Source organism: Poecilia formosa, unplaced genomic scaffold (genome assembly GCF_000485575.1).
Source record: "Poecilia formosa unplaced genomic scaffold, Poecilia_formosa-5.1.2 Scaffold270, whole genome shotgun sequence".
Lineage (NCBI taxonomy): Eukaryota > Metazoa > Chordata > Actinopteri > Cyprinodontiformes > Poeciliidae > Poecilia > Poecilia formosa.
The window spans coordinates 467764-490072 of record NW_006800209.1 but is presented as its reverse complement, the minus strand read 5'-3'; the positions used below and the strand labels follow the sequence as shown (position 1 = coordinate 490072).

Below are 22309 nucleotides of genomic sequence, written 5' to 3'. Positions count from 1 at the left end.
CCAATAACATTATGTTTCCATATTCAAATTGCTCATGTCTTGAACAATTGAGTGTTTTTACATGTATTATAAGAATGTTGTTATTTTAATCACTTGGAATTTGAAGCCACGCCTCTTTGCGTGCCGAGCCTCCGGAAGCGGGAGCAAACATTGTGGTGTACTTGGCTTATGCTGACCTCTGTCTGCCGCAGGGAAAAGGGCTCTGCCTTCGGCTCGGAGCTAACTCAGCTGCACAAGTGTGAAAGCCACCCGGGTTCACTAGAAAACTCCTCCAACTCCACTTTAGCGCAGAGGTTTAAATGTGAATAAAATGTATTAATTAGCCGGACAATGCCTCCAAGCTTGCTCGCGCTTCGTGTGTATCCGTTGGTCACCGTTGGCTAGCTGTTAGCTCCTCATCCCGCCGTGTCCTTTGTTGCTCCGGTTAGCGGATGTTTTCCAGCATCTGTCAGCGGCTCCGTCACTAGGACAACACCCGGACGTCTGATGGGAGGCTGAGGGAACAATGTTGAGATTCCTCCGTGTCATTTTAACAGGTACAGCATCAGCGATTAGCCAAGCTTGTTGGCTAGTTAGCACAGTGTCGCTTCTTTTCTACGTGATTATGCAACGTGATTACCAGCGAACATTTGAGCTATGTTGTTAAACAAACCGAGAGGGAAGCTTACGTGCGTGTTTTATTTTTAAGAATTATTTAATACATATTTTATTGGTAGATGTTGACAAACACTAAGTTAGTTAGTACTTGATTAATTCGAGTTTTTGGGAAATCACTGTAGCTGCAATGAAGTATGTCTTGGTTTTTATTTATGTTATTATTACTTTTGGTATTTTACTGCCAATTTTATTGTTATTGTCATTATTTTTTAATCAAACTTAATTTTATTTCTTGCTTCATCATTTATCTGTGATGTTGTGAAGCACTTGGTCAGCTGAGGTCGAGGTTGATGTAAATCTGCTATTGTATAAATAAACTTCCACTTGACTTCACTTTAACATGTGAGGACGTCATAAGTGGGTATTGGCAGTGTAAGGTTTAGCATTCCAGCTGGTAAACAAGCTATCTATTTAAAGAAAGTCAGAAGATTGACTTATTGAAACTCCCCAAAGAGCTAAATTAGTCATTTGCTTTGCATCAATCCTTCATACTGAGTATGCATATAGCAACAGTGGAAAGGAACATCAAAAGTTAACCATGTTAATGTAAATAGATGTTTTCTATGGCTTTGAATTTGTAACTCTGATTACTTTCTCTTCATTCGTAGGCCTGTTGGGTTTTCTGTTTGATGGAGTAGGAGCTTTTGGTGTCGGGGCGTATGGTGAGTCTGGGATTACTGCTATGAATCTGCATTAATTGTAGCTCATGTCTCTTAAGTGAATTTTCTCCGATCCCGCAGGTGGGGTGAGAGTAGTGAACGGGGATCACCACTGTTCCGGCAGAGTCGAAGTAAACCTTCACGATAAGTGGGGGACTATTTGCGACCATGACTGGGATATGCAGGCAGCTACTGTGGTGTGCGCGGAGCTGGGTTGCGGCATCGCTGAATCCGCTTCACGTGGCGCCGAATTTGGCCCGGGCAGTGGAGAGATTGCTTTGCGCTCCATCCATTGCAAAGGGCACGAGTCCAGCTTGATCCACTGTGATGCCTTCATTAGCAGGAACTACTTTTGCAGTCATCAGAATGATGCTGGTGTGAAATGCTCAGGTGAGACCTTGATCCGTTGTTGTCATAGTGTTGATTTGGTATGGGAGCAGTTTAATGGGGTGTAAGCACATTAGAAGACATGGCTGGGAATTTAAAAAATATATAGGTCAAAGTAACAACGTTCTGTTCAAAAATGCTAAGGACATCTGCAGTTGAAACCAGATGTTTACACATGCTGTGTGAAAAGGACTTGTAACCTTGTTTCCCTCACAATCTAATTTTAAATCAGACTAAAGTTTCCCTGTTTTAGGTTAGTTAGGAATACCAAAGTTATTTCTGTTTGCTTGACATTAGAAAAAAGAGAGGGTGAGTTTATTTTACTTTGTTCAAATTCAGAAGTATGCACACACTTTTGTTACTTGGTAGACTTAACTAAATAAGTTGGGTCTTTTAGAGTTGCAGAAGCTTCTCACAACAGTTTCCTGGAATATCTGAACAGAGCTAGTGTAACAGAGTCTGGTTTGTAGGCTGCCCGGCTCACACACACTTTTGATCTTTGCCAACAAATTTCTTGAGAATGAGATAAGGGCTTTGGGATGGCAAAGAAAAAAACCCAATATAGTCTGTTACCTTTTTGCCACTTTCTTACTATTTTTTGTGTAGCTTTAGCAGGGTTTCCCCCAGAAAACTTGCTAAGCCTGGTGGTTGAGGCGGTAAGCAGTAATTCATCTGTGTTTTTGAGAAGTTTTTTAAAGTTGGCAGGAATTTGAAAATATGACTTGATAATTATGTGTTATTGGAAGACTAATACTTGAACACCAACTATAAAGTTCCTAAAAAATGCAAACATAAAAAAATTTAATTAAATAAACAATGCTTAGCCTGGTGGGGGCACAAGTAAAGCTTGGTGGCCCGCCAGGCTTACAATACAGTGGTGGAAACCCTGGCTTTAGGATCAGTGTTGAGTAAAAAAAAAAAAAACATTAGACTTCTTGGCTTTTGTCTTGAGATGCTGATTTTTTATTCCCTAATTATGTGCTTGCCTGTGAAATATTGAGAGGTTTAGCTTCATCTCATTTAATGTCAGACAGTGAGGATTCAAATGGTCATGCATCTTTTTACGCCACGTAGACAAACATCGTGTTTTAATTTGTAATCAATGAAGTACGTTGTTGCTTTTCCTCACAGGTACTCTAATGGAGCCCAGGCTTTCAGTGCTGTCACCTCACTTTGTGTTTTCTGCTGGAGAGTCTGTTCACTTCTACTGCAACATTCAACCACGTGACCGCGTCAGCAACGTCCACCTGTACAGGCACGGAGTCGAGACGCCGCTGGTCACACAGAGCGCAGACCCGACCCAGATCGGAGTCAGCCTGGTTCTGTCTGATGTAGAATCGTTTCAGCAAGGCAGCTACAGCTGCCAGTACAACATACGGGGTGGTTTCCCTCCCCACCGGATCACATCTCCAACCAGTCATCCTGTTAATATTACTGTGGGTGAGTATTAATCTCTGTCGTGCTTTTATACAAAATATTTTAATCCTCATTTTTGTTTTGTTTTTTTCTGTGATGCACTGCCCTGAAAGTTTTTCCAGTTTATGTTACAACTCCAAATTTGATTGCATTTTTAGGATTTTATGTTCTTGGACAAAGTCAGATTTATAACATGCAAGGAAACGATATACGTTTTCAGACTTTAAAAAGTAAAAATCTGACAAGAAGCTTATATTTGTAATGAAATGCATTTATGCTGACATGCTTGAATAAAATCCAGTGCAATTATTTTTGCTTCTGAAATTAGGAAATGAGGTCAGACTTTGTTGAATTTAGTGTCAATATAAATACTGATGTTTCCTTAAGGGCAACATCATCTTGTGTTTTATTAACTAAGCTATTTAAAAGTAGTTCAACTTGTATATTTGTCCACAGAAATGAACCTTCTGGCGCAATGTTGGTTGTTTTGACGCGATCTGATTGGACGACATAGGTTTCAGTTTTGTGCAACGCTATGCGTTTATCATGTTAAAAACAATGCAAGCAATTTGCATTGTTGTTTGCATTTTCTTAACACAATAAGGCGGAGATATTTATTTTTTTTTAAAGACTGTGTACAAGGCCTTAGCATGCTAAGCCATTAGCTTTTGTTTTCGCTCAGCTGAGAGGAATACTTTTACAGAATATTGTTTGGTATTTTGTTGTGCAGTTTAACGTACTGTTTGCGTGAGAAACAATTTACCGATTTGTAATGCCAACTACTCATATGCTCAAAAACGTTTGTACCTCATCTGTAATTCATTTTCCCTATTTTACTGGCAGTTGACCTTTTAACTCCCCATCACTGGTACAACACGTCCTCTGAGGCCCCGACTGGCTCCGTCATCAAAGGCGAGGGTTTTAACATCACCTGCTCCACCCCGCGCCCGTACCCCGGCGCCTCCTTCCAGCTGCGCCTGGTCCGCTCCAACGGCACGTTGCGCCAGTCGCTCCCGGCCGTCTCCAAGTCCGTCACTTTCACCTTCCCCAACGCCCAGAGCTCCAACGAGGGATACTATTACTGCCTGTATCGGGTCCAGCTGGGCGGACGCACGTTTGTCTCCAGAGAGAGCCAGCCGCTACCTATAGCCATTAAAGGTAAGGCGCAAAGACGGGGAATCTTGAGTTTTCTGAGTGAAACTTAGGGACTGACTCCGCCCACTTTCAGATCCTGACCCGCTACTGAGCCCCATGGTGATCAGCTGGCTGGTGTCCGGGGTGACATTCGTCATAGCCGTCATCATTATTTTTACTGTGGCGAAGGTATTGTGCAACAAGGAGAAGCAGCCCTCTGAATTAGAGCGGGAGACCAGAACCTGTGAGTCAGCTTCACCGTCAAAAGACTAAAAATATATCTAAGTCCTCGTGTGATTTAGAGTGAAAGATGTTCTTCTCTTCACAGGTGTGGACAACACATATGTTGCCTTATCAGTCCACAAGCTATGATGGAGTCCTCAGATGACAGGTGCTTGTGCACAAAATTTAGCATTTTTTAGAAATGTTTACCACTTGGAAATTTGTAAATGTCTGGATTCTACCTCATTATTTTTTAAAATAAATTTAAATAAATACACCTTATACCTGAAAAATTGAACCTAAAACATCTTAACCACACTACCTGACTGAAAAGTGCTTCATTGTTTCATTTTAACCAACGCCTTTTAACATGCTGCGGCTTTAAGTTAAACAATTAGCTAATGGTAGCTATCAGGCGGCTCTGTGCAGGATAATCCCAAGAGTTGGGGTGGATGTGAATGTAGCGGCTAGTCCTTCAGTACGACCTTTGACACGTTTCCATTTTAAATCAGCTGTCGTTCTGTTCCTGTGACTGGTTTGAGCAGGAGCTCCATGTTTCTGATTATTTGACTACAGCTCAGCTTAACACAGGTGATTTCCTGATCCTAATAATCACGAGTTACAAAGACTACCTGTGAATCTAGTTGTAATTTCCTGGTATTTCTATTAAACGGAGGAAAATATAGGTAAATATATTTATAAACTGTCATAATATGGTCCTTCATTTGATTTTAATTTGGATTCTGCTTAATTTGGACCAAAAACTGTTGAAATATTCTTTGATTTAATGTAGTTAAACTGGTTTAGCTCTTATTGTGTCTCGTACCGCACATAAAATTGAGGGGGAACGAAGGTTATTCATGCGTCGGAAAGACACAGACCTAAATTCAGCTTAAACCTGAAGTAATTTGTAAAGAATCATTTTCAAAATATCTGTAGATGTGAAAGACGAGTAGACGCGTAACAAAATAATTACAACAGTAGTCTCAGTACAAGGTGATTCTATAAATTATTAATTTTACAGATAGCCGACAAAATGTGAGAATGTTGAACAAATACATTTGGTAATTTATTTATTTATTTATTTTTGCTTATTAGATTAAATGTATAAATTTCTGTCCTTATTTTATCAGGTTTAACCTTTAGACATCCAGATGGCTCAAGTCGTCTTCATCCGAACTGCAGAAGACCGGGGAGACAGCAGCAACTGGATACTTGCTGCTCGCCACCTGCTGGTGACTGCTGGAACCAGTTTACAGCTGAGACTTCTATTCAGCACTTCCATTGGGACGCAGTTTGAGACTGCACTGGCTTCTTTACTCTTACTGGAAGACAATGAATAAGATTAATGTTCAGCACCATGTTATTGTAACGTGCAGTCCGGCAGCCATGTTGGAGCAGCAGTAGCATGTTTGTTTCTACGCTCCTGTTTAAGCCAGGTGTAAAGTATGCTTAGAGCGTCACTGTCTCAGATGTACACTAAACCTTAAATCTGTGAATCTGTGAAATGAGCGACTACGTTTCTGTGTTCTATACAGAGTTCAGCAGCTTTTTGTTCCAGATAACATAACAGACTGCTTAATGATTAGATACCTGCCCTCAGAACAATGATCCTTAAAGGATTATACGATGTAATGTACTTAAAGACTAACACTACTATGCATCTTCATCAGTTGTTTTTTTTTGCACTTGTTTTTGTAAATAGTAGCTGTAGTTGGTTAAAATGCTGAAGTTTTGTGTGCAAACTGTTAGACAATCTAAACATGTTGCTGATGGTACTTTTCTTTAGAGCAAACTACAACATAGCTTTTTTTTTTTTTTTTAGACACCTTGCGGTATGCGGTTCATTTGTTTTTCTATACGTTATTTTGACACTTTTGTTCCTGAATAAACGACTTGAAACTCTAAAATGCTTACATATGCAAGCTCTTTATTATATTATGAAAACCAATTACAAAACAAATTACAAACTCTGGATAGATGGATGATGTGGTACAAAAGTGCTGCACACTTGAGCAAAGCATAAACTTGTAACACTATAGCTTGTATTGAGCAATTTTACATTTTTACTTTGGAGAAATCTTCATGTACTTATTGGACGCAATTTACAGTTTTATCAGAATTGATTGTAAAACACAGGCACTTGAATTTAAGTCTGTCCAAAATATGCATAAATGGCTGTGAGCAAAATGGAAGCATCAGTACTTGTTTGACAAACATTATTCAATTCAGCCACGCTGAAAAATGAGTTAAATCAAAATTATGTACAATAAACAAACGTGCGTCATTGTCAGTAATATTTGCTCTGCAGCGTTTAAATATGCACACATTAAACCGGGAACTTCAGGTGTAAGTTTCTGATTTTTATTACAAAACCGATTTTTATTTTTAAAAGCGAGAGCTGAAATGACAATTTAGATCGCATAGCTACACTTTAAAAACCCGATATTTACCCTACTTTCCCTAAATCCATAAGATTGGTAAAAATATTTCTTTACTATGCTCTACCTTTAGACCAAAATGATCAACAAAATAGCAGCAGGAGCTTTGAAGGATCATACAACCCAGAAATTATAGGATCAGCAAAGAGCCGCCACCTGTATTCGACAAAATTGTGTTTGTTCTGCAGTTTGACTCAAAGAGGTGTTGTAGTGAAACTTGGTGAACAAGAATGTATTTTACCCTTACCTGTACAGTCATGCAAAAAAACAAGACATTCCTTTTAAATCCAAAGTTTAACGGGGGTCTAGCTCACATTTTTTCCCCCCCACTTTGGTGTCAGTTTTCGCTTAATAATAATAAAACGGTGCCGCTTGTGGTTTACATGCAGTTTTCTACTCTTCAGTTTAGATTTAAGTTGTTTTAGAAGTATAAGGGAGGACCAGAAGGTGCAAACTCTTTTCTTTTTTGCTAGCCACAGCCACAGCAGGTAGGTGCAAACAAATTTCAGCATAAGAAAAAAACAAAGAAAAAAAAAAGCACAAATATTGCATCAACCACAAAGGCAGCAAAGTCTAAAATCCCCAAAAGACATCAATCAACTGTAGATGTAAAATAAAGTATCTCATCCCTCGACATCAAATCAATTTGAATAAAATCACACTATTCCTTTGATGGCCTCGTTTGCCTCCATGTTGGAGAAGACCAAGTAGAGGAAGGCTGCCAGAGCCAGGAAGAAGACGAACTGGAGCCACAGGGGGATCAGGCGGGACGACTTCTGTGCCTTTGGTTTCTCTGGTTCCGACTTCATGGGTTTGGCGTACGAGTTGCTGCTGTAGGTGGACGGAGTGTCGTACATGTAGGGCCTGAAACAATAAGTCAGGGTGCGGCTGAGGATCCGTCATGCGTTGAATTAAATCTCCAGAGCTACCGTGAATGTACCTGATCAAAAGCTGGTTAGACTAATTCAGATTACAATTCAGCTTCTGTGCACTGATGTTCCTCACTGATCAGTTCAATTAAGTTAGGCAATTCATAAATGTGAAATCTGGGTTGGAGTTGAGAGTCACAAAAACACAAACTTTGGCAATGAATACAATTTATAAATGGTTTGCACTTGCATATTTTTTCTTTTTTGTATAAATGTAAGAAAATTTGTTTCCACAATTTCCAGAAACATGTCAGCAGATCATTCAGCTTGTAGGCGAGCGAGACTTTGCAGAGTTGCTGCCATCTGGGGTTTCTATGCAATTTTGAAAATTTATGAAATTCACTCCAATCAATTTTCAGGTCTAGATAAGTATTGTGATCCATTGCCTTTCATTTTCATAATTAAAATAGTCTGTTAATGTTTAATAAATGCTGTAGTTTTAATTTAGTCAATATAGCATTGATGTTTATTTAATGTTTTTCATTTAACATTTTTTCCCCCCCACATACAGACTAGATTAAAAAATAAAATGCCAAATTACTACTACTTTGGAAATTTTGGTTGAAAACAAATGGTCATTTTTGGGAGTTTTTACCAAAAGTATAAAGACAAATTTCACAAACAATGTTTAAAAAAAAAAAAGAAGAAGAAGGAAAATCAGCTTTTAGTCCAGGAGATAAAGACTCTGCAATGAAGCTGATTTATCTGTAACATTTAAAAAAATAAAATAAAACTTGCTTAAAAGTAGTGCATCCAAATGGCACAAAGTATAAAATGACTGGACATTTTTCTGATATTTTTTAAAAAATTTCAGAATAACTGATAAGGTGTTGAAAGAGTGCAGCTGAGGTTTGCAGAAGAAAAAAATGGCTACGTTACAGCAGCTGAGGTCAGGGTAGGATATTTCACAGATGTACTTACTCATCAACCAAATCCCTTCCTTTGTATTCAGGCCTTGAACTTGAGTAGCTCGAGTAGGAAGTGCTGCAGAAAGTCATATAAAAGTAGAAGATTTAAAGGGCTTTTGAAAAAAGAAAAAAAAAAATCCAATTTCAGGAACCGCTGATTCTGACTTACTCATGTCCATATTCCCCCTCAGCCCATTCTCGTCTGGATCTCATGTAAGACCCCCTGTAGCAACAAGACAGACTGGTTTGTGATCGCTATCCCGATTTAGTGACATAAATACAGTTCAAGAAATAAAACAGAGAAACTGACCCGTCTCCAGAGGTCTCACTTTTGCTCTGAAAGAAGATGGAAACAAACTGTAAGCACTGACGTTATACCCAAATGTGGGTGTGAAGGCAGCAAATCTACGCTATGAGCAGCTTCCACCGTTAAGCTACATGCAGAGCTGTTGTTCAGGGTGCTTGGCTCAAATTTTCAAAAATAATCGCATCGCCGACTTTTATTTGAAACGAATGTTAGTTTCGACTGTAGAGAGTGAAAAAAAGTGTACATCCAGAGTATGCTTACTTACAAGGTGCAATTTGCACCTTGTAAGTTCCACAAACACCTGAGCAGAGGGCGAGGAGAGATACTTACTGGTGTCCTGTAAACATAAGTGACTTCCTCCTCTGTAAGAAAACACAAATATCACATTGAATAGAAGGTTTTCTCACAAATATACGGTCCAGAAGTATCAGACACTTTGCTGTCTTGAATTTTCTAATGGAAAATCATTTGGTGATGCTTAATATATGCTGCAGTTTTTACACTGATTGGTAGGTAGACATAAACACAACACTTTTGTTTTTGCACCCATTGTGCACGAGCCCAAAGACTTCTTCCACGTACACAAAAGGCCTCGTTCTCTCAAATATGGTTCACCAATTTGTCTTAATCTGGATTAGTGAGCACTTCTTCCCTTGTTGACATAATCTGTCACACTCGCATATAAAGACGAGGATTAGACGGTGTGATTACTACACGGGAGTGCCTTAGGCTGGCCACAATAAAAGGCCACTCCAACCTGCAGTTTTATTGCATTGGGGCTTTCGAAAGCCATTCAGTATCTGGCGTGACTTAAATTTGACTCTGGTCAATAAACCAATCAGTCATCAATCGGGTTGATGATTGTGGCCTGTGGAATGTTGGTGCCCTCCTCTTCAATGTAAAGTTCTTGGATATTTGCAGGACCTGGAACATAATGTTGCATACGCCGATCCAGAGCATGGTGACAAGTCTGGTGAGTCTGCTGGTTGTAGAAGAACTGGGACCTTTTCAGCTTCAAGGGATTGTGTACAGATCCTTGCAACATGGGGTCATCAATTACCATCTCCAACATGAGGTTGTGGATGCATGGTACGACAACTGGATCTTGATATTATATCTCTGTGTGTTCAAAATGCCATCTTAATAAAATGCACCTGTGTTCGTTGTGCATAACATAACCCATAACCCTATCATCACCATGGGCCACTCCATCAGCTCAGCTCAAAACATCTCTTCCATTGATTATAATAGGCATGTATCAGATTTCCAACTCCAACAGCTCTCTGTATGGCCAGCCAAAGATTTAAAGAGGAGATGCAAAAGCAAATGGGGTGGATTAGCAGCTATTGCCAACAACCTAAAGTGTTATTTATGACATGTTGCTATGAAATATCAGTACATTTTATTTCCTTTTCGGGGTAAATACAGAAAATTTAATTGAACTGAACTTATTGAGAGAGATCGATATTTAGATGGCACCCTGCAATACTGTGTGCATTTGGATACATTGTGCAGCCCTAAAAAGTACCAAGGAAAACCTGTGATAAGAGAATTAAACTTTTACTACGTCAACCTTATGAGCCCAGCGTATGTATAAAACTAAATGAGTCTATAAGGACTGTTTACCTTCCTCTCTGTAATAGGTTTTATCAGATGATGGTTTAGCTTTCTTCCCCTTGGCCATGGCTTCCTTCAGCTTCTTCACATACAGACTCTTGGTAGTTCCTGAGAACGAACAGACATCACACACAAACCAACATTAGGAATGATGAACAGCCTGCAAATCACACCAAACACTTCACAGGTAGAAACTTCACACAGACAGACAGAGGGACGGACGGACGGACAGGGGGCCCGCCGAGGTCCACTGACGGTGATTCACTCACCAACCACAGGTCCATGTTTAATCCCGTACTCATCCAGCAGATCGCTGATTTCCTGTGGAGACTTATTGTCCAGCGAAGCCATTTCAATCTATTCTATACGGTTTCTGTCTTTGGTTAAAACTGGCTATTTTTTTCGAATTTATTGGCGGTTAAGAGTAGTTTAGTTTCTTTTGGCGTCAAAAGAAAACCAAGTCGACTCCTCCTACACATGGGAGCTCGATTTCTATGCCGACGAGCCGCGGTGAAGCCGTGTGCGTTCACAGCCCTAACCCCGCCCTTTCAAAATTGATCTCAGACACAAAACAAACGCTCTCCCACACAAATTGCGCACAACTTCCGTTTCTCCTGGCTTTTTCTTTGTTGGAATTGTTTTCAGTGTCTCATGGAAGCAGCGCCACCAGCAGGCAAGTATGAGTATTTAACCCTTTATACGGTAAAACCAGAGAGGCGGTTTGACTGAATATTTTTAAGAGGTAATACTGTAAGGCCATAAATACAGTATTATATGTAAAATTATGATTGTACCAATAGGACAGGCTTTTACTTTTCTGTAAAAGCTTTCAATCTAACTTTGGCTATAGTTTATCACCTATGGCATGTAGCCTATTTTTTATTTATTTATTTTGTAATATAGTTTATCACCTATGCCTATTTTTTAAATTTATTTTGTAATTATTACATTTTAAATCTACCTTCACAATTTTATGCTGCACATAAAGAAAACCTTTTCATTCAGTGTTTGGTTTAGTCAGATTATTCTCACACAAGAATGCAGTGCAGTGCCAGAAGCAATAGGTGTGGCTACATTGCCTTCAGGTAGAAAGGTTTGATTAGTGAGCTTTTCTTTGCCCCTGTTTGCTCAATGTGTGGCTGGCAACCACAGAGATGCTTGTGTTATGTAAGATTAACTTCCTTTTTATTGTTATTTAACAAGAGAAATTTGTATTTTTTGCCAGTCTTCCTGACATGCCAAAGAGTAATTCAGTCTTTTAAATGAGGTCTGTTGGCACAAGCATGTATAAAAACGTTGCAGGACACCGCCCCTCAACCAGAAAGCCTGGTTTGTTTTGTGCTTTTGAATCATATTTGTATTTGGTTTAAAATGTTAAGCTCAGTAAATGAGATTCATAAATTTGGTTAACATTTCAACATTTTAATTCACAAAATCATTACCACAAAATTCATTAAAAAACTTTTTTTTTTAGTTGTATTTTACATTTATATATTTTCAAAGTAAAGATCTCCATTGTAAACAAAAAAATAGTATTAAAGGTAGAAATGCATATGTGTACAGAGCTTTTTTTTCTTCATCCTTTATAACCAAAATGAGCTGCAGCTCTAAAAGAAGAGAAACTGTGTGAGCCAGTCGGGCTGGTCTGTGGTCAGGCTGAACATCATCAGCCCCGTCGCCGTCAGCACTACCAGCGTCACGATCATCTTCAGTGTGCTGAAAGACTGGGAGAGCAGAGGACAGTCACTTAGAAAATAATCTAAAAAGGAAACACTTTGGGTAAAGACCTTGAGTAAAAACACACCCTGCGTGTTGCTGTGCAGGTTTGTGTGTCAACGACGTCTGCAGGGCTCTGATGCTGCTGAATGATTGGGAGATCAAACACAGATTTTATGTCCTGGTCTTCTTCAGGCTCCTGTGGTTCCTAGGTACAGACAAATCAATCCAGTTATATATTTATCACCCAATGTGACCTTGCTACATTACAGCCAGAAAGTAAATATGTGGGGCTGAGTAGTAAACCTGAAAAGTGAAAGAATGACAGAATTTTAAGGACACATTGTGAATCTGCTAGCATACTGCTGATTAATGCAGCACTGCAGATTAAACATGACTAGATGTATGAGATGTCTTGTTTATATACAGTGGATTTTATAGAATAGAATAGGATAGAAAAATGTTTTGCTTTGGGTTGTTCTGCTAAAGATGAATGCATCTCTATGGCTATATTACAGGAGACTGTAGATAGCATTACTGCACAATAGTAAATTAATTGAACAGATTTCATTTTGAAAGAGTAGAAATTGTGACATCATGTAGAAATTGGATATGTACATTTGCACATGGGATATTTTTGAGTGAGACAGTTGGGGGAACTGGATATAAAAGTTTTGTTTTTTATGTTTGATAATTATGGGGTCTTTTTTGTTTGTTTTCTTCTTATTTGCTTTTTTTTTTGCTCTGACATTTTACATGTTTGAAATAAATATAGATTTAATTCCATTTCATACTAAATCCCACTTAAATCTAAGTTTGTGGTTGTAAAGGGTAAAATGAAGCAGTTCAAGGTCAATGAATGATTTTGCAAGGCGTTGTTTGCTCTGTGCTTCTGTGGTGTGCCGTGTAAGTGAATTAAGATCTTCTTACATCAGATTGTTCTGAAGAGCTCGAGTCTTCTTCCTCATCTTCAAATTGATCCCCAGAGTTCAGGTCCTCTTCCTTGTCATCAGATAGTTCTGCAGGATTCAGATCTTCCTCCTTATCTTCAGAATGTTCTGCAGGATTCAGATCTTCCTCTTTGTCATCAGATTGTTCTTCAGAGCTCCGGTCTTCCTCCCCGTCTGAGGAGCTGCTGATCGAGTCTCTGTCACTGTTGAGAAGCAAAAATCAAGCATGAACCGTTTTTGTTTCATCTGCCACGCTTTGCTTTACAGTACACTTTAGCACTGACTGAATTTTACCCACCTGTCAGTTTCATAATAATTCACTTGAGATAAGGGGTCTTCACAAAACTGGACTTTTATCTGCCTCTCTGAAAAACACAGACATTTGGAAACCGATCAGCTGTTTATCACACGAGGAAAGACTGATTCTGCGTTGTGGACACTGACCTTCTCGCCCGTTCTCGTAATCGCTGTTGTCGTAAAATTTTTTGAAAGCTTCGATTCTCTGCTTCATCTGTTCAAAGTTTCTCCTCTCTTCGTACTCGTCTTCTTCTTCCTCCTCCTCCTCCTCCTCCTCCTGCTGCTGCTGTCCGTCATCGGTGAAGTCATTGGGTTCACTGTCGAAGAAGAAGCTGTCGTCGATGGATCCCTGGACGAACGGACTTGCTGGTATCGAGTCTTTCTTCTGCACCACAGAGTAGCTGTTGACATCTTGATCCGGACACTGATTTCTGCCTGAATTAGGTGATTCTGTCCCATCTGTGTCCTCTTGGCCCATGAAGAATTCATACAGAAAGGTTTTGGTTTCTAACGCACCTAACTCTGAGCTGAGGAACTCAGCTGGATCGCATCTGTCACGCCCAAAGCTGCGGTCATCAGAGCAGCTGGCACCAAGAGATTTAATGTCCTCCAGGTTTGTGTCGTCTTCAAGGAGTCGGGTTCTGGACTTATGTGAAAATACATCACTGGATCTTCTCGGCGGCTCTTCATCATCACTGGAGCTGTAGGAGTCGCTCTCACTTGTTTTCTCTTCATCATCAAAGCTCGTCCCTCTCAACAAATGCTCTGCTTTCCTTTCAGCTTCATCTCCAGCTGCTTCATACAGGCTCATCATCATCTTCTCAACATTTACTTCTATGTCTCTGCTGAACAGGAACTCTTCCTCCTTCCCAGAACCCGCCTCCGCAGACCCGTGGCTCCACACGCTTTCGGTCACGGCTCTCTCCGGGCCTTCTTCCTCCCTTGGACGAGGCGAGGCGCTCCGTGCAGCATTTCTGCCGTATTCACCAGAGGAAAAGTCTGAGGGGTAATCTGCAAAGCTCTCACCTGCCTCCTGGTGCTCGTCGCCGGTGAAGTCTGACATTTTCTCTTCGTAAACCTCACCATCCACTTCAGAGATGAGATCCTGCAGATTCTGGAGAGACATGCAGGAGAACTCCAAACCAGAATCTGCTGTATCGACAGTGCCGGGATTTTCCTTTTCTTCAGTTTTCACGCCTTCATAGTCGGATTCGGAGGAGTCCTGTTCGACTTGTTGTTCCCCCTCGCTCTCGGGGCTTTCTGCAATGTTCTCGTTTCTACATGCGTCCTCCTCTTCATCACTGTGCGCATCTTCTTGCAGAACTTGAAGCTCATCAGCATCTTCCAGGATCTCAGAGTCTTCATCCTCCAGGATCCCATCCACTGTTTTATAAATCAACTTCAGCGTATCGTCTTCTTCCTCTGGGCTTTCAGCCTCCTCCTCTTCATCTCTTGCAGAGCAGAAATCGCTCCGTTCTTCTTCTCCGCCGGAGCTTGGGCATTCATCGTCCTCTGGGGTTTCACTGCTAAAACGGACCCCGTTAAGCCCCTCTTCATCATTTTCCTCATCACTCTGCTCTTTGTAAGCGTTCTCATCTGAGTTCAGTGCGTCTGCAGTGGGGCCCTCCAGCAAAGCTGCACCTTCTGCAGATGCTTCCTGAAGCCGAGCCTCGTCGTTCTCTGTCGTTGGGTTTTCGTCTTGTTCTTTCTCGCTCTTCTCATCAAAGCATAAACTCTCAAAGTCCAAATCTCCTGTGGAGAACGAGGGAACTGAACCCTCTGCAATCAGGAAAAGAAATCATCAGTGAAATCCTACAACATGAAAATAATAATATTGCTAATGTTTTGTTATGTTGTTTTTTTTTTGTTTTTTTTTTACCTGAAAATGCATCAGTAAGAAGATCAGCAAAGCCCTCCATCTTAACAAACACAAATCAATGTTAAAGCAGGATTCATATGAACACTAATTTAAATCTGTTGTAACAGTCAGACTGGCTCTAAAACCCCCCCCAAAAAAACAAAAAACAAAGACAGCTCAAAGTAACTCCTCTGCTTTGGCTGCAAGTGACTTCCTGTCGAACAGATCGAGCATAAATTCACACTCATCCGCTGAAATATGTTGCTGAAAAGCAACTAAAATGAACTCACCATAAAAGATGAAGACGGAAGAAATTTTTATATATTTTTTTTTGCCTTCTCTGAAAAGCAAAATCTTAAGACCCGAGCTGTTTGTGTTTGTCTCTTGCTGCTCTAGCGCACCTTCATGAGCTCATGAAATGATGTCAGCTTTGATGTGGGTTTGGTTTCAGAAGCACAACACAAACTCCAGCAGACGAAAACGCTTCGTGCAGAAACGCTGTTCGCTGGCGCCGCTGTGACGAGGAGCGAGACGAAAAGCACCAAAACTGTTTCTCTTGACTGCTTTATTCATTTATTATTAAAAACAAGAAAACATAAGTTAAAAATAAGTGTCGTTAGAGGCGACGTGCTGCGACCTACAGCTCGCTCCTCAGGAGGTGGCGGTGAGTCGGCCTCAGATCAACTTCGACAGGAAAATGGTCGCTCACCTCAAGAGCCTGAAGGGACAAAGTGACACAAATATTATCACACCACATGCAGAGATGAACTAAAATCAGGTATTTCTCATGTTTACCTCTTGCTCGGTAAGATGGAAGTTTTCCTTAAAGTTAAACGCTTGAGCTGAACCAGGAACTACGCCAGAAATAATCTCCCGGCCGTGAACAATGATCCTGAGTGGGGGGGAAAAAAGGGCAACATTGACCATCAGAAAAAGAAAAATGGAAACATGCGCACCTCTCCCTCTGACCAAGACTGTTTCAGAGGGCCTTCATTATGACTTTAATGGGACTAATTTATTGTTTTATTCCACAGATGATAAATGAATTAGCACAGCTGCTTCAAACCAGAAATACATTAGTTGGTGATTTTAAACCATTTGTCACAAAAATCATAAAAACATACACTTTTTTTTTTTGCTTTCATTGTGTAATATGTCACGTAATGTGTTTTTTTTTTTTTTGTAATCAGTGTCTAATCACGTGACACTGAGTCTGACTACACTGGTAATGTTTTTATCCAGTGTAGCGTTCTGTTTCCCATCTAATGTTCTCTAAAGTTCTTGCACAATTTGTTTTGTTTTGCCTAGACTGTCAGTGGGAACAATTCCTGATGTTACCACCTGGTTCTGGACTCAAGAGAGAGGAACCACCAGACATCCAGGTCCAACAGCTGGAGTGAGGACCGAGGTTGAACACGTATTCTGCCCTGATTCTCACTTCCCGGTAAAATGAATTGCTGACTGACTTTTTCTCTTTTCCAAATGTTCTCTGGGAGTTGAACATAAAAAAAAGGGAATATTGGTGATGCTGATATACATTTCTGCTTGCATGGATATATCTATTTAGAATGCACAACCAATTAAAATGTCCAATTTGTGGACAATTGTATATTCTACTTTTGAGTGAGAAAAAAAACCCCTACAAAAATAAAACACCCCCCACTCTCTATGCAACAATGCATAAGGTAAAAGTTAAATTTAGCTCTTACATTTGACGCAGATATTTAGAAGGCCAGAAATAAGAAGATATAAAAATTTTTAATTATTAAAATAAATGTGAGAAACTAGTAAAGGTTCATACAAATCAGTCCCTCAAGTGATGATACTGATTTTGATCAAACCACATCTTTCCTTACTCTTTTCTTTTCCCATCAGCGTTTGTGAATTTAATTTGTTAAATTAAATCTAAACTTGAGCATCAACGTGAGTGAAGCTGACCGAAAGAGTTATTTAAATTTAGAGCATTAAAACACACGTCTCCTAAAATACAATACCACATATTGCACCCAAGCAAACGCTGCTGAGACCGCTGTTATGATTGGATATATTTATAGCCCCTACCTTAAGCTGAGAAAGAGAGAGATTGACCTTTTGGAAAGGTCAGATCTTTGATGTCATAGTTTGGTTTTATCTTTTTATAGTTGCGAAGTGTGCAATTCGAGATCACCGCTGAAGAGGAAGCCACTCTTCAGACTGATTACTGATGAAACTGAAATGATGAGATTCTTCACGCATGCCCGCAGTGGTGCAGCCATCTCTAGTGACAGAACCGCTTAAAGATGTGTGTGACTCGGCCTGACCTGTCGTAGGCGCACCGAGTCTTCTCTCTGACCGTCGTGTCCTGCTGGTCTCCAATTAGCCAGTGAAATCCGGGGTCGTTCCTGAGGCGCACAGCCTTCCACCCTTTAGCGGTGACGTAGCTGCAGCCTGCGTTCAGGTCCCCCAGGATGATCACATTCTGGAAAAGAGGAAGCGAGGCATTACTCATGAAGTGTACGCATAGAGAAGGGAAACCAGCTTGGATCAAGGCGTTTTGGCTAAAAACAGAACCGAGTGAGATAAGACCGATGCTGATGATAACGGCGAGGTTTCACCTACCTCGGTTTTCCACTTCTTGTGAATCTGTTTGACAACACTGTACAGCTCATCGATCTCCTGCATGGCTGTCTTTGGACATGTGTGTTGCCCAACAAGGACAAAATCCTTCACCACTAGAAAAGAAACGCATTTAGCAAATGATTTACTTCAGATCTGCTGAAGTAGATCAGAAGATCTGAGCATGTTTATGTTCAGAAGGCCCCACATATTTGAAGCTACAAGTCGTTTCATTTTGAATGTTGCTTAAATGAATGTGCCTTTTCATCCGAACATCATTTTAGATGACTAACTCAAGTCATCTCTGATGATTACGAGGAAACATCTGTGCTTAGCAGGAGTCCATCCTTCTGAAAACTGTTTTTATCATTCCAGAAGATGTTTGCATGGCTTGAACAAATTGTTTTTGTCCTGTTCTGGTTCGGAAAAAGTCAGAATTTATGTAAACTCTGCGATAAACCGGGTAGTGGATACATCAGATATATTTGTACAGCTGCTTTATGTCATATTACTAGGCTTCATTTCATCAGACAAACCTTAATATCAAAGATAACCTGAGCAAACACAAGGCACTGTTTAATAATGATTAGAGTTAAGCTGATTTGGGTTTTGCAGCAGGTTTTGCTCCTAATCACACCAGCAGGTTCACCTCTGATTGGCTCCGAAACAGACAAAATCAAAATGAAGGTGTTGGAGTGATTTGGTCAACGTTTGGTAAATCCAACTGAGAGAACTGGACAGGTTGTTCAAGCTCAGATATAGGACATTTTCAGTATGAAGCCTTGGTGAATAATATTAGTAAATATTGCAGTAGTAATAAGGTAATTCTTGCTGTGACCTATAGCATTACTTTTGCATCAGATGTGGTCATTTCCAGCTGTTTTACATAAAGCCAGGTTGTCCTGGGAAGCTTTTTGTCCTTTAATGAATGAAATCAACATGTGAAAACTCCTTTTGTGTTAACCCAGGTTATCCTTCTCTGACAATAACACATTTTAATGATCTGAAATGCCGACATCAGACTTTTATGGAGCTTTTCTGGACTCTCAGAAGATGCTTTACAATGAAACCAGTCGTTCCCATTGACATGCTGAACGTGTTTTAAATTTGACAAAAAAGCAAAAACAGAAGAAACCCGTGAGGGGCCAAAAAACGTTTTCTTGACAGTTTTTTTTTTTTAATCGGCTCTTATTTTGCTGTGTTTCTTACACGTGGTGGGAGAGTGAACGCGGATGACAAAAGGCTCTCTGGAGAAAACGTCCGTCTCATTGGTTCCCTCTCCCTCCAGTTTAGGATGCTGGAAGCGCTCCTTGACCTTTAGCATATTATTCCTGCAGATGATCACAGAAGAGAGATCATTTCTGGTCCAAAGCCAATCCTAAGAATCAGATCCGGTTCACTTCTAATTAGCCGAATTACTTATAAATGTAGACGTATTGCTCTTTGTAGCTCTTCCTGCCCAGCCGTTCACTTTCCACATACGAATAGGAGTTGGATTTGTCGAATCTGATGACGGCAACATCAAGATATGATAAATATACCGACTTTCTCACTTCAGACATCTAATCTTCCAGTTTGTACCTGTTAAGATCCTTGACCAGAGCTTGTATTGCTTCCCCTTTAGAGTCCCGGACCTCCTGAATGAGGCTCAGGTCGCACCGAGAGAGGATCTTGAGGACAAAAAGAACACAGGTAGATCTGTCAGACACCAGGTTTTCCTCATGTAGTTTGTTTCAAACTCCCAGCAGAGTACCTTCAGTAGAACTCCCATCACCCTCTTGTTGTTTGCCTTGGATTCACCAAAACTCTGAACATTGAAGGCGCAGATTTTCAGAGAAGACGCGACGCTGAACGCGCACAACCCGACGACAAGCAGCAGCAGCGGCCCGGCGGTCCTCATCGTTCAGACGTGAGTCGTTCTGTGAGTTAACGAAGCTGCAGAGCTTCACGGCGACTCTGCTTACCGTCAGAGAGGAGGATCACCAGCAGACTGACTTCAAGGGCCCATCTCCTCACTGGTGCGTTTGGACAACATGCAGGTGAATTTGGTGGTGAGAGATGGGGAGGGGCTGTGCGCTGTGGATGCGCTGCGTCAGTGGATTTTGAGAATGGAGCTTCGTCTGGAACAGTTAAAACAACCAGAACACAATAAACAATGGGAGAGGAGCTTTGTGTTTAAAGTTTGAGTGTTATCAGACAACAGATGATGCTGGAGGCTATACCTCTTAGCTTCAGGAACGATGACATGGAAAGAGCTGCAGCATAATGCAACCACAGCTGGTAATGAAGATACATTTCATGTTTTAAGATGATTTTACTGCTGCCTAAACAGAGGGAAGTAAACAAAAATCCCAAATAAACCAGAAGAGTAATTAAAAAAAATCTACAGACACAACAGTGAAGAATAATAAGTGAAGATGGTTCTGTTAAATAAATAAACTGAATTTATTTCTTGTTTTTAGTGAGCAAACTGAAGGATGATAACCCAATTTAAGCAATTATTTAGAAGCACTCAGAAATATTCGCCCACTTACCTATTTCAAGCCTTAGAAAGCGGAAACATAAACCAAAATCGGCGTCATTTAAAGAGAGAAGTGTGTGTGGTTTTGTTCATCTGCTCTGTGTGCCAGTTCCAGTAAAAACCAGTTCACCGTCTCTCTTATCTCACTGACACAACAGCATCTTCCTGAATGGAGCGTTTGGACGTTGTAACGGCAGTGGTATCACTGTGGTGTTGTGGTTTTCTTTTGGTCTTTTCCTGTGATTTAATAATGTTCAAAAGGTCTTGCCGTATTTACATTCAGAACATCGTTATCACCAAAAAGGTGTTGCCATAAATATTGTTTTTCTGTTGTTAGATGACAGGAGGGCACCGAGTTGAAGAGAAGTTACATTTTAGAAAATAAAGTGTGACTGTAGCGATATGAACAACTCCACAAATCAAACTCAAACTACTCTTGCTGGATAAATGTTTGCATCTATCTAATTAGACCATCCCACCAACCTGACATGTCTTCCCTATCAACTAATATGTCAAAAAAACCCCACAAACAAACAAACTGGTTTTCATTTAAATCTCATGTTCTTTGCAATCTTTGTCGTTTTTGTGTGAGGGTTTGTTTGCTGTTCTTGTAAACTGCAAACGGGATTTCTAAAAGCTTTCAATAATGTCGTTCTCCTCCGTTGTGGCTAATATTTGTCTAAGAGATTTTCTCTCATAAGCAGCGGATGTCTGCAGCTCCTCCAGAGTTACGGTGTTCCTCTTGGCTTCTTCCTCCTTGGCTGTCATGTTACTTTAGATGGGCGGCCATGTCTTGTTCTCCGGCGATAGACCGGAGGAAGCTCGATGAGACGCTCAAAGTTGTCGACTCACTGCTTGTTTAAAGCAGAAAACTTTCTCTCTGTGTTTCTTGGTTTTCAAGATTTTTGTTCTCTGGGCATTTCAGTAAGAAACACTTTTAAACACACAGATGGGCCCTATTGTCTACGTTGGTCGCTGCTGAAATTTGATTGAAATCCAGTTTATTTAGGGGCGTCAGAATAAAAGCTGCTGAATATGTCAGACTTTTTACATTTTAATTTATTAGAAACTTTGAAAATCTCGCATCCTTTTTGCTCAACTCCACAATTAAATTTCACATAAAATCTCAATAAAGTACGTGGAAGTTTGCGTTTGCAACGGGACAAAACAAAAGAACACTCCATGGGGAAGGAAAACATTTGCAAGGTGCTGCATATATTGAATTTAATCATGTAAAATGTTAATATTTCTCCTCTTAAGACAAATTCAGATCGAAACAATCTGCAGTGAGGCAGTTTATTTCACCCTTACAAGAAGTTTTGATTTCCCTGAACGATTGATCGTTTCTTGTACATTTTTTCCTTCCGGCGTCTGGATGTGATTGGTCAGATACTCAGAACCACTTCCTCAACTCCAGCAGCAGCAATCAGAGATTTTAATCATTAGAGTGAGTTTACCTGATGAAACCCTGTGACTGAAACATTACTCAGCAAAAATTACAGGCTTACAATTGAAGGGAGAGTTTTGTTTTATTCCAGGAAGAGCAAACAGTTCAAAATAATCTTGAAATGATCCAAACCCAACCCTGGCAGATTTAGATTTAATAAGAGATTCAACCAATAAGTCTGTTTCCGAAAGGAAATATGGAAAAAAAGCATCAATAAAAGAAACAAAACTTGTATCTACATTTTATTA

The 22309-nt window shown here is 40.2% G+C and overlaps 4 protein-coding genes and 1 long non-coding RNA gene across 7 annotated transcripts; 2 read left to right on the top strand and 3 right to left on the bottom strand.

Moving 5' to 3' along the window:
• The first annotated feature begins 121 nt into the window (after positions 1–121).
• LOC103151074 (protein bark beetle-like) lies at positions 122–6860 on the top strand. Its single transcript, XM_007570918.2, has 8 exons — positions 122–536; positions 1266–1319; positions 1398–1706; positions 2835–3143; positions 3963–4277; positions 4348–4497; positions 4582–4644; positions 5609–6860. The coding sequence occupies exons 1-7, from the start codon at positions 506–508 to the stop codon at positions 4623–4625; spliced, it is 1212 nt and encodes a 403-aa protein (XP_007570980.1). The 5' UTR covers positions 122–505; the 3' UTR covers positions 4626–4644; positions 5609–6860.
• On the bottom strand, positions 6826–11176 carry LOC103151073 (emerin-like). The gene is made up of 7 exons (XM_007570915.2): positions 10947–11176; positions 10687–10785; positions 9391–9422; positions 9064–9089; positions 8923–8976; positions 8767–8829; positions 6826–7780 (listed from the first exon to the last, which is right to left on the bottom strand). The coding sequence occupies exons 1-7, from the start codon at positions 11026–11028 to the stop codon at positions 7573–7575; spliced, it is 564 nt and encodes a 187-aa protein (XP_007570977.1). The 5' UTR covers positions 11029–11176; the 3' UTR covers positions 6826–7572.
• A 950-nt stretch (positions 11177–12126) lies between these two features.
• Positions 12127–16216, bottom strand: LOC103151068 (protein starmaker). 3 transcript variants are annotated; one of them, XM_016681117.1, is made up of 7 exons: positions 16140–16216; positions 15520–15559; positions 13788–15419; positions 13642–13708; positions 13324–13549; positions 12482–12601; positions 12127–12401 (listed from the first exon to the last, which is right to left on the bottom strand). In XM_016681117.1, the coding sequence occupies exons 2-7, from the start codon at positions 15557–15559 to the stop codon at positions 12285–12287; spliced, it is 2202 nt and encodes a 733-aa protein (XP_016536603.1). In that variant the 5' UTR covers positions 16140–16216; the 3' UTR covers positions 12127–12284. The 3 variants fall into 3 exon arrangements, with proteins under 3 accessions (XP_016536603.1, XP_007570973.1, XP_007570974.1); XM_007570911.2 differs by lacking the exon at positions 16140–16216 and adding an exon at positions 15789–15929; XM_007570912.2 differs by lacking the exon at positions 16140–16216 and adding an exon at positions 15789–15928 and having other exon boundaries at positions 13324–13546.
• On the bottom strand, positions 15811–22302 carry dnase1l1l (deoxyribonuclease I-like 1-like). The gene is made up of 8 exons (XM_016681122.1): positions 19847–22302; positions 19675–19763; positions 19513–19599; positions 19303–19424; positions 18097–18209; positions 17799–17956; positions 16294–16390; positions 15811–16216 (listed from the first exon to the last, which is right to left on the bottom strand). Exons 1-8 carry the CDS (start codon positions 19991–19993, stop codon positions 16136–16138), a joined length of 894 nt encoding a protein of 297 aa, XP_016536608.1. The 5' UTR covers positions 19994–22302; the 3' UTR covers positions 15811–16135.
• On the top strand, positions 16189–20002 carry LOC103151069 (uncharacterized). Its single transcript, XR_477616.2, has 4 exons — positions 16189–16276; positions 16807–16942; positions 19718–19785; positions 19914–20002. It is a non-coding gene; the product is annotated as an uncharacterized LOC103151069 (long non-coding RNA).
• Positions 22303–22309: the final 7 nt, after the last annotated feature.

Coding starts and splice junctions, on each gene's coding strand:
- dnase1l1l (XM_016681122.1), bottom strand. CDS start 19,993: ATGAGGACCGCCGGGCCGCTGCTGCTGCTTGTCGTCGGGTTGTGCGCG. Junction 19,764..19,846: donor TGATGGGAGTTCTACTGAAG/GTACTCTGCTGG, acceptor TTTGTCCTCAAG/ATCCTCTCTCGGTGCGACCT. Junction 16,391..17,798: donor ACTCGGTGCGCCTACGACAG/GTCAGGCCGAGT, acceptor CCCCCCACTCAG/GATCATTGTTCACGGCCGGG.
- LOC103151073 (XM_007570915.2), bottom strand. CDS start 11,028: ATGGCTTCGCTGGACAATAAGTCTCCACAGGAAATCAGCGATCTGCTG. Junction 10,786..10,946: donor TAAACATGGACCTGTGGTTG/GTGAGTGAATCA, acceptor GTTCGTTCTCAG/GAACTACCAAGAGTCTGTAT. Junction 8,830..8,922: donor GAGGGGGAATATGGACATGA/GTAAGTCAGAAT, acceptor GACTTTCTGCAG/CACTTCCTACTCGAGCTACT.
- LOC103151068 (XM_007570911.2), bottom strand. Junction 13,709..13,787: donor TTACGAGAACGGGCGAGAAG/GTCAGTGTCCAC, acceptor TGTGTTTTTCAG/AGAGGCAGATAAAAGTCCAG. Junction 12,602..13,323: donor GCTCTTCAGAACAATCTGAT/GTAAGAAGATCT, acceptor GTCTGTACCTAG/GAACCACAGGAGCCTGAAGA.
- LOC103151074 (XM_007570918.2), top strand. CDS start 506: ATGTTGAGATTCCTCCGTGTCATTTTAACAG. Junction 1,320..1,397: donor TTTTGGTGTCGGGGCGTATG/GTGAGTCTGGGA, acceptor CCGATCCCGCAG/GTGGGGTGAGAGTAGTGAAC. Junction 4,278..4,347: donor GCTACCTATAGCCATTAAAG/GTAAGGCGCAAA, acceptor GCCCACTTTCAG/ATCCTGACCCGCTACTGAGC.